The sequence below is a fragment of the Zerene cesonia genome, chromosome 8 (assembly GCF_012273895.1).
Source record: "Zerene cesonia ecotype Mississippi chromosome 8, Zerene_cesonia_1.1, whole genome shotgun sequence".
In the NCBI taxonomy this organism is placed as follows: Eukaryota; Metazoa; Arthropoda; class Insecta; order Lepidoptera; family Pieridae; genus Zerene; species Zerene cesonia.
In genome coordinates, this window is record NC_052109.1 from 4,980,400 (window position 1) to 4,990,431 (window position 10,032).

Sequence of the window (10,032 nt, forward strand, 5' to 3'; positions counted from 1 at the left end):
AAAGTTAGGTAAAATGGTGAAATAAAAGCCGGTGAGCCAAGGGGACGCGACTTTTCCGTTCCGTTAAAAAGAATATTATCACTGCTACTGAAGTAACCTATGTAGGATTCATTGTGATAAGTGTCTTTATTTACATTAGAAGTTTTTTATACTACATAAACAATACATTGGGTATTTGCGATACATATTTTGTCAATAAAATTATATAGATAACCCACATCTACTGATCAGATCTAAACCATCTTTGAAGCACCAGCTTTCAATTGGAAAAAGAATCTTAAAAATTGACAATTATGACTCATAAAAAATAGACCTAGTAGAGTTTTCGGAAGTCATATAAAAATATATTACATTTTATATATCTGCTATGGTTACATAGATAAAACTGACATTATTGATTTTATAGCATATGGCATATAGCTTAATATGTAGGTTTGCCATTTGTAATTTCAAATGTACTGAAATTGTAATATCTCGTTTGTTTGTTTCCATTGAATGGGCTCCGAAAATACTAAACCGATTGGAATAATTATTTCACTATCAGAAGCTACATTATTCCTGAGTGTACAAAAGAAGATACTGAGGATAAGGCTAGGTAAGGTAAGAAGGTAAATTATTATTTATTTAGGCTATAAATTACAAGGCGGTTTTTTTTTTTTTTTTATCCCGAGCGGAGCCGAGACGTGCGACTATGTGTGATAGACGATGTCTGTAAATATAAATAATTTACAAAGACCTATAATAATTATTTTGGTTATTAAGTAGTTATTAGTGCATCGCGAATCTATTCCATCAATTAAAATTATTTTCGTCAAGAAACTAAACCGCCTTAAAATTGCAGAGCTAGAGAAAAAAGTTATATGAAAATCGGTTCACCTAGTAAATATGAGGTATTAAAGTACAAATAGAGTGGAATTGATATCCTCTCCTTTTTTTTAAATCGGTTGATTGGAAGCCCAGAGTACCTAGAAAATCGTCAAAAGTATGTAGGTAAAGAGGGAAGGATAAATAATCGTGTAATAAACTTCCTCATTTTTTTCTAATTAATCGTGTAATAATTATAGTTAGCTGCTTCGACACATATAATAAACAAAATATGCCAAAGGATTATTAAATAAAAAAAGACTTATCTTAACAAGGACCTAAGCCCTACCCTGGTGTAATCATAAAATACTTGAAACGTAATTATATAGAAAAACGCAACGTGATTCCATTCCATTCCAGCCCATTCGGACATTAATTTATAACTAAGCTAAGAACTATATTTTATCTCGTGTACCCTTATTCTAACTCATTGGTTTTTATACATTTAGCAACAATAAAACTAATAAAGAACCCTTTTCAACCCTGGCAAAAAGTTTACGCTCGTGGGACACTTTAACATCAAAAAAACTAATTGTACTGTCATTTGTCAACTGTCAACACTCAAATGTCTTTCCTTAACTGTCAAGTGTTAACTGTCAATTCCTATAACCTGTGTTTTGCACGATTTTACGTAAATCCGAGTATATTTCATACTAAAAAGGCAATAATATCTGAAATAAAATGAAACTGTCGAGAGTTTTATACGCTCAACATATTGGTTTTATGTTTAAAAAGCACTGGGTAGTACAAGGCAAACGTGTACCTATAGATACTGGTGTCGAACAGTATCTAAAAGAAAAAGGCATAAAAGTTGAGGATGCGCTAGAATTTGTGAAAGAAAAACCGGTTCAGCATGAAAGGTTTGTTACTGTGTGTAAATGATCAAAGAATTCTATGGCAATATGATAATTTTTAATTTACCAAACTTTGTGGATATTATATCCAGAAGGTATCATTAATCAAAACATACTTTATTTATAAGTGCTACGAGCTAATTATGAAAATTTAATAATTGATACAAAGTGTTTAAATTCTAAATATGACCTTTGTCAAATATGACACATATTGCTTTTATTTCCAGGCTTGAAATTGTAGGGCCTTATGAAAGACCCTTACCATTAGACGAAAATCACCCAGATTACAAGGAAAGGCCTTGTTACACCCTTAAAAATACAAATGTTCTCCTGGAGGGTGTGTCCCAAGCACAAGTTTTAACTAAAACTCTCATAGCTGAAAATAAACTGCCACCGAGAATAGAAGAGTTGGCCCAACTACCAGCACCAAAAGCTGTTCACGAAGGAGTTAAAAAAGCAATCTTAAGTGCAAATGTGTTTGATTGTGAACAGAAGAAATTACCAAAAATCAAAGATCCAAAGAGACCAGCATTTAACTTTCCTAGGATTTTAGGGATAACTGACAGCCGTAGAAAGTAATAGCCTTTAATATTTTAAAACTAAATATATGCACTTTGACTATTGGCTTTATTTTTACATATAGTAACTAACGCATTCTTTATTTTAGTGTAATCTTAACAAACAGATTGATACAACTAGTTGAAAAGAGCAGTGATGTTGATGTAACTCAGAATAAGTATGTGTTAAACGATGTGGAATATAGCACACTATTTGACAAAGAAGATGAACTCATTCAGTTTCAGGATATATCCAATATTCTAGTCACAAGTAATAAGCCCTTGAAACATGAAATGGAAGATTCTGATACAGATTTCATTGAAATACCAGATTTATATCCTGTAAAGCATACAGTGACTTTACCACCAGAACATTTCTATAATGAATCTAGTAAATACCGTAAGTGGATATAATATTTTCATCACCTGTAATGGCATGTGATTTGGATAAATAAATAAATAAATAAAATAAAAATAAATAAATTACTAACTTGCATTTCTTTACATATTAGAAAACAGATAGGTGAAGATTATTTTGCAATATTGAATGAGATGAGTGTAAACACAAGAGTTAGTTATAAGAATTACTAGAAATTACTTTCTAGTTTGTTTTTTTTTTTTTTAATTTTAATTCAATTTTGAGCAACTCATGTGAAGCAATATGCATAAAATCATCAACATAAGTCATGCATTCAATGTCTAGTGAAGCATAAGAGATGTTTCAGTCTGATTGTATATTACACAGATTAATAAATCCATCAATTCAAGTGCAGATTCCTTAAAATAATTAAGATGTCAAGTAGCCTAACTTAAGAGAAGAAATAAGAATTTTCTATATAACTAATATTAATTCTCCACAGCAATTCGATCAACTGTGTCCATGAAATATCCTCACACCACTTGGTTGCACTATAATCCTACACAGGTGAAAAACATCTATGAAGAGCCAGTAACTGCTCACCAAGTGCTAGGCCGTTCATTGACTCATGCATTTACTGTTGCATCAACATTTGCAAAACAATTGTATGGGGTATGTTTATTATTCTGATATTTTATATGACTCAGTTATTCTTTTATTAAATAAATGCGTAGAGACAAATTTGGAAACAAATAATGTACATTTTCGGCACTATAGGCCTTTTATTACAACTAACCGGCACTTCAAAATGAAAACACCAATATATTTATCTTAACCTGATTAGATAGAATAATATATTAAGCAATATTAATTTGACATAAACAAAAATTGATTTAGAAGAAAGTGTAAAAATTATCTCATTAAATTTGAGCAATATTTGACATACTTTTATTGATATTGCATGCATTAAAAATTATATAATTTCAAGATAAGGAAAACCTTCTACTGATGTTTAAATTTTTTTTATAGGAAGATGTGAAGGATTTACCTGAACCTATACATGTAAATTGTATACAAACAGATGGCCAAAATTACCATTTTGGCGTATTTGAATTGAATACATTAAATGTTGATGGCGCAGAGGGCACTAAGAACAAATGGTATTGTAAGAATGATATGAAGTTGTACGACTCAAGCTGTTATTTCAGTGGAATGCCATCATTAGAAAACTACAACCCTAAAGTATATGGTTATATAAATGCCTTTTATAATTGTTAAGTTAATTTAATTACTGTATTGAAATAGTGTAATAAATAAATATAGTTTACATAAAGTTTTTATTTCCTTGACTAGCTAGTATTTAAGATGTCTGAAGAAAAAGTATGATTTAAATGTATTCATGTGTATATCTCATTATATTTACAAGAACATAAATACATTTATTTTCGATTAGCATACACAAGTTTACACATACCAAAACACTTTGTACAATAAAATTAATAAAATATACGACAGTGTAATGCAGAGTCTATTACATCAAAATTCATTTCTCTAAACTAAATTTCTGTAATCGACGTCTTCTTAACTCTTCGGCGTCTGCATCAAGGGTCTCGCTGCAAATAAAATATAATGTTATCAATACACTGTAAAAAATGCAGGCGGTGTAATCACGCCCTTTTTTTCCTTTCAGCAAATGTGATTGAGAAAAAATTAATAAATTAGTATACAATCCAACTTAGAAAGGGTAGATTCGAATAATCTTAGCTGAGAAAGAATGTTTATGTATTGAAATTTGATAAAAAAGGGGCAAATGACGTAAACAGATATTGAAAGTAATATATATTTATAATGTTAAATCTAACTAAAACGTATTTTATAAATTAAACATTACATAAATAATTGTCATAATAAAACCTTCATGTGTCAATTATGTGATTTAAAAGAAAAAAAAAAGAAATACCTAGGTGTCTCCGCGGGCATATCTTCCACTCGATCGAAGTCGAAGTCATCAGCGAAGTCATCGGTGCTAGTCGAGGGTCCAGGCGTGGGGGTGAAGGAGGCACTCGGCACTTCCGGCTGCACCTTCACTGGGCTCGGTGTAGGGGAGGGTTCAGTGCGACTGACGTTTGATCATAGTGATGTTAATATCAAATATGTATATGTCAAATAGTATAAGTAAATGAAGAAGTCTTACATTATAAATGCTTTTGTACTTTTAATCTAAACTAATCTTATATGGAGGAAACTTTAGAATTTTTTATATATATCGTCTTCACGCTAAAACTGCTGGACCAATTTAAAAAATTCATTCACCATTGGAAAACTCTATATATGTACCACGTACTATATATGTACCTCGGGCGAAGCCAGGGCGAACAGCAAGTATTGAATAAAACTCATACCTTTCAAAACATTAAAGACCTAACGAACTTTAATTTTTAATGCTCGCCTATAATTACAAGTAATAAAATGCTAAAATTGCTTTTTCTCATGTTAAATGCTTGCATTATAAATAAAGAGAATATGGTTTGTTCTAAAGTTATTACTAAAACATTGTTAATAACTATTTAAAAGAACAGTAACAAACTATGTATTTACAAAAAATCTCCAAAATATAATACTAACAAATATCAACTTATCCTTTCTATTATTTAAAGTTATCTGTAAAGAAAATCAAGGTCCAATCTGTGGTTTGAAAATTTTAGTCAATTTATATAAATAATAAAAAGTTAGTGAAATTTAAATACAAAAATTAATTGACAAAATATTAGAAAAACACTGAATTCACGGTCACGGAATACATGTATATATAAACAATAAGCATAAACTTACTTGATATCAGTCTGCGTAGCAACATTGGCACAGTTGAGGGGCAAGTTCGTGACGACGGTGGAGTATTGTTGCATTAACAACACGGACGCGTCTAACATCGCTTGGATTTCACGGAGTAACTGGAAATTTTATTGCTTTTAATATTACAAACAAAAATCATATTGTGGAAGAAACTGACTTATCGCATCATCTGCTAATGTTAGAAAAATATCTGTTATTTAGAAATTAAAGACTTTTTAACGGATATTGAATGCGATTTATTCACTAATCCAGGAAAACTCTGCCTACGCGTGTATTAGGCTGAATTTTCTAGCGAGCGATTCAATTGACCTTGTACATTACTGCCACGAAACAAGGTGTAAATTTCAATTAAATGTTAAATGCAACACCGCTCGGATATATTTAACAAAACCAGTATGTCAATGATAATGTACGACAAAAATATAAATAGCAGATAAGATACAAATGATATTGTTAAATATCGACCACCAGGAAATTCTAGTTCTAATAATTTTCGGTGTTTTCATAGAGTACGTGTAATAGAAGCGAGCATGTTCTCATAACGAACACGCAATGGTTTTTGTTTTTAGTTCGAATATTCTCGAAAAATTCAGTTTTCACATACCCAGTTTATCATGTACCTATGCGAATTACATTTACTATTACTTAACATAATTTAACAGCTGTTAAACACTAAAGCTGTTAAATTTAGCTATGGACTGGATTTTTAAATTTCGGCAATCGACTCACGTGTAGTCGCGCTTCGATATTCCTCCGTTCGGTGCCTTCCATTCTCTGCAGCTCCTCCATAGAGAGGGTTGCGAGGGACGCGGGCCGCGGCGGGGGAGGGGGCGGCATACCCCATGCCATCATTGCTGTTTGGTTAATAATATTAACGTAATAAATTATTATTTAACAAAATTTGAATGTTTGTAACTAAGCTTGACGGTTCATTTAATTATCGATTAATGTAAGAATTATGAAAATCGTTTAAGTAGAGTTTGAGTTTATACTTTTATTCCCTCTTTATGATATTATTATCAATGCTGTCAATCCCGGTAATTTTTTTTTATTTTTTTTTATACACTAAAAATATTATATTCGTATGAGCATTAGGTATCATTGGGCATAATGTAACTAACAACTGATGATGATGAAATCACATAAATATATAATCCCACTTATAAATATCGATTCAATTCCCATCTTGGTTCTGGACGTTAGTGAATCCGCGTCAGCAGCTAGTACATATTCATTTATATCTCTGTATCCTAGTATCCTAGTACAGAATGAGTGACATACGGGGCGGCGGCATGTTCGGGAATGGCGGCGGCGGCGGCACAGCGCCGGGCGGGGGCGCGTTAGGCGCGTGCGGCGGCGGCGCGGCCGCGTTCGGCGCGTTGTGCGCCGCGTCCGGAGCCGGCGCGCGCAGCACGTTCAACCGGCACGTGGGGCACGTTTGCTGCCGCTGGAACCACAGCCGGAGGCACGCCGCGTGGAATATGTGGTTGCAGGGCAGCTTCTTCGCGCCTACAAGTCAAGTGATTGCCGCGTTATTTTATGCTCACATACATCACACATGTAACATGTGATTGGAAAAATTTTTTTTAATTGATTGTAAGTTTTGAACTTTGTAAATTTATGTGTAAAATTCACACCGCATAGAGCAAAGAAATTAAACATAGAGATTTTTTTTTCGAGAATAATTTACTAAACTACTAGAACTAATATAGCTGAATTTAACGTCAATGTTACTCATATAAAATATGCATTACACTCGAGGGCAAAAAAATAAAAATCTATTACAGTTAAAACACACAAACGTCTATACAAAAAAAGAACATTTTCGTTATAATGTTTTTCGGAAACAAACTGTATAAAATTATCTATTAACACGAAAAATTAACATTCGACTAAAGTTTAAGGTAAAATATTAACCAATAAAGCAACAAATCTCACAAACATCCTTGAAGTGAACTCTCTGAATACGAAAGTTATAATTACGCAAGGTTCATTGATCTTACAATCACAATAATTTTAAGAGTTTATTTCAATACATGCATGTATTATATTTCAACTACTATATTTCTATATTTGTTTCACTCACACAAACAATTTAAAAACTTAATTTTACTGTCACATTAAAAAAATTAAACACTAAAATACAATTTGCATTGCAAATATTGTATGATAATGAATATCATTAAATTGACAGGTTTATCTGAACATTTTCTGACCACACATTTGACGATAAAAACATATAATCTAATCATTAATAGCAATATAAAAATAAAAACAAGTAGATAAAAGTTAAAACAAACCTCCATGCATCTCCTCACGACAGATAATACATTCATTATCTGCTGCAGCCAACTCTTCAGGTGTTGCATCCGGGTATAAGGTGTTCATGTTCCTGATCGCACGTCGGGAAAGCACCACATCATTGTAAGCTCTCTTGAAACTCCTATAAAACAAATAAAATATATGTAAAAAATATAATTTTTATTCATTCAATACAGATTCAGTAAATTAAAATAAATCTTACCTCATCGTTTCATACATTGGTCGGAAAGCAAACAGTGGTAAGGTATATATCCTGACCATTACGGCAACAAAACCAACATACAACAAGACTTTGAAAAAGTTGATAGCCAATTCAGTATAGAGAAGCACAGCAGCTTTGCTCTCCCATGGTGCTTCCCAGCGTGAATCAATTGCATGAAGAATATACTAAAAAAATTGAAAATTACTGGTATGTTACACCACATATACAAATAAACACATAGTTAACATATACAAACAGTTATAGTATAAAACACTGTTATCTAAAACTTTATATGAATAAATGTGTAACAGTGATAAATCTATTTAATTAGTTAAATATTCATTACATTTTTACATTAGCTGTATCCCAGCATATATACATTTTCATATGTAAAAGAATTGTTAAAGTATAGTTTTTTTTAATGATTCCATGACATTCATTAAACAAACATAAAATCTAATCCATTGACTTTTTAAAACTAAGATAACATGCATTTAAACAAATCCATTACATTAAAATTAAACAACATTTAGTTACCTTGATTAAAATGTTTACAATCATCACAAGCAATATGCTATATTCAAATCCAAAGACCAGTTGTACCGATGGTCCTCGTAAAATAGTAAATTGATAAGCATGGTGGATAAAGAAGAAATCAGCTTGTGCCAGTAACATAAGTAGTGTTAAAATTCGTACATGGAACAGCCAACCAATGACAGGGCTTCTTTCCATCTAAAGAAAATAATACAATTAAAAAAAATATATTTATTATTACATAACTCACAAATTTTCTGACATCATGATAAAGATATACTCACAAAAACACAATATATTTTTAAATATTTCAACACATTTCTTAAACTTTATACTCACATAATCTACCCTGTCCTCAGCAAGCCAGTGGAATGCTTTCAGGAATAATAACACAGTGAATAGTGCTATGAATTTTGGATTGAAATCATCTCTAAAGACAGTAAACGCCAGACATGTTTCAGTTATAGCATACCAAGATCTTTCTATTAAGTGCTGAAATAATATATTGGATAAGACATAGAATTCTCAAAACCATCCACCTAATCCTATGATACTATTTTTCCGAAACAATTTTATAGTTAGTTAAAATAAGCATTTGGTGATTCATTATAAAAATATATAATCACCATTAGCACATTAGCACTTAAAATATTATTGACACATACCTACTTTATAATGTACATAAATTATTGTCTTATCAGAATATTGTGTGTAAAAAAGTTTGAACAATCATTCACTTTATACTTGATTCACAATAGGCATATTATAGCATATGAGAAAATCAATATGAATTTATTATTGTTATAAATGAAGCAAACAGTACCTCAAGTTCTGCAGGACGCAATTGTCCAAAGAAAATCTTCCTTATAACTTTTCCAACTAGCAATACAAGAATTAGTCCCTGTAAATACATTACCTGCAAAAGAAAAAAAAATTTATTAACAGTATGGACTAGATAGTCATTGAATCTACGTAATATGGGGTTTATTAGCAAAAAATAAGCATACTTACTGCCATGCTTGGATTAGAATTAGTGAGGTAAACCACCGAAGGGTAAAATTGTTTCTTCTGGTAGTATGCATTGCCGATTACTACGGTTGTGAGTGCAAGGCTGATAGCAGCAGCAACGAGAGCTTTCATTTTTACAGTCATCTAAAACATTTATTTTATCCTATCACAAAAAATTTTCACATGAAAGTCTTGAGAATATTCTAGGCACTCCCAAATCCCATTATTGTCAACAAATACATTTTCAAAACATCGTTTCGTATCAATAACTTCAATAAAAAAAATAATTTTGACGTGTTCAATGTTGATTTGTGACAACTGTTGGAATGATTTTATGTTCGGATATTTATATCCTGGTTTATCTTTAAAACACATTAGGTGTTTGGTATAATAGGAGAGCGCAATTTTTTATTTTTTTTTTATATTTCAAGCAATATAAAAATTGACATACTATTAACGTAATCTTTACTACTATGAAGG

General features: G+C 31.3%; 2 protein-coding genes across 2 annotated transcripts; one reads left to right on the plus strand and one right to left on the minus strand.

Moving 5' to 3' along the window:
* Nucleotides 1-1,428: 1,428 nt before the first annotated feature.
* Nucleotides 1,429-4,107, plus strand: LOC119828459 (39S ribosomal protein L37, mitochondrial). Its single transcript, XM_038350615.1, has 5 exons — nucleotides 1,429-1,724; nucleotides 1,946-2,293; nucleotides 2,386-2,675; nucleotides 3,136-3,305; nucleotides 3,663-4,107. Exons 1-5 carry the CDS (start codon nucleotides 1,546-1,548, stop codon nucleotides 3,909-3,911), a joined length of 1,236 nt encoding a protein of 411 aa, XP_038206543.1. The 5' UTR covers nucleotides 1,429-1,545; the 3' UTR covers nucleotides 3,912-4,107.
* LOC119828458 (E3 ubiquitin-protein ligase synoviolin) lies at nucleotides 3,962-9,864 on the minus strand. Its single transcript, XM_038350613.1, has 11 exons — nucleotides 9,556-9,864; nucleotides 9,368-9,460; nucleotides 8,884-9,036; nucleotides 8,548-8,742; nucleotides 8,011-8,195; nucleotides 7,787-7,929; nucleotides 6,768-6,995; nucleotides 6,216-6,340; nucleotides 5,466-5,584; nucleotides 4,594-4,752; nucleotides 3,962-4,246 (listed from the first exon to the last, which is right to left on the minus strand). Exons 1-11 carry the CDS (start codon nucleotides 9,694-9,696, stop codon nucleotides 4,177-4,179), a joined length of 1,611 nt encoding a protein of 536 aa, XP_038206541.1. The 5' UTR covers nucleotides 9,697-9,864; the 3' UTR covers nucleotides 3,962-4,176.
* Nucleotides 9,865-10,032: the final 168 nt, after the last annotated feature.

What these genes read in the sequence shown, in the direction of transcription:
- LOC119828459 (XM_038350615.1), top strand. Translation starts at nt 1,546, where the DNA reads ATGAAACTGTCGAGAGTTTTATACGCTCAACATATTGGTTTTATGTTT. An exon ending in TAATGAATCTAGTAAATACC is followed by an intron (nt 2,676 to 3,135) that starts GTAAGTGGATAT and finishes AATTCTCCACAG; the next exon opens with CAATTCGATCAACTGTGTCC. An exon ending in TTGCAAAACAATTGTATGGG is followed by an intron (nt 3,306 to 3,662) that starts GTATGTTTATTA and finishes TTTTTTTTATAG; the next exon opens with GAAGATGTGAAGGATTTACC.
- LOC119828458 (XM_038350613.1), bottom strand. Translation starts at nt 9,696, where the DNA reads ATGACTGTAAAAATGAAAGCTCTCGTTGCTGCTGCTATCAGCCTTGCA. An exon ending in CTGAGGACAGGGTAGATTAT is followed by an intron (nt 8,743 to 8,883) that starts GTGAGTATAAAG and finishes TATTTTCTTTAG; the next exon opens with ATGGAAAGAAGCCCTGTCAT. An exon ending in ATATCGAAGCGCGACTACAC is followed by an intron (nt 5,585 to 6,215) that starts GTGAGTCGATTG and finishes TAAAATTTCCAG; the next exon opens with TTACTCCGTGAAATCCAAGC.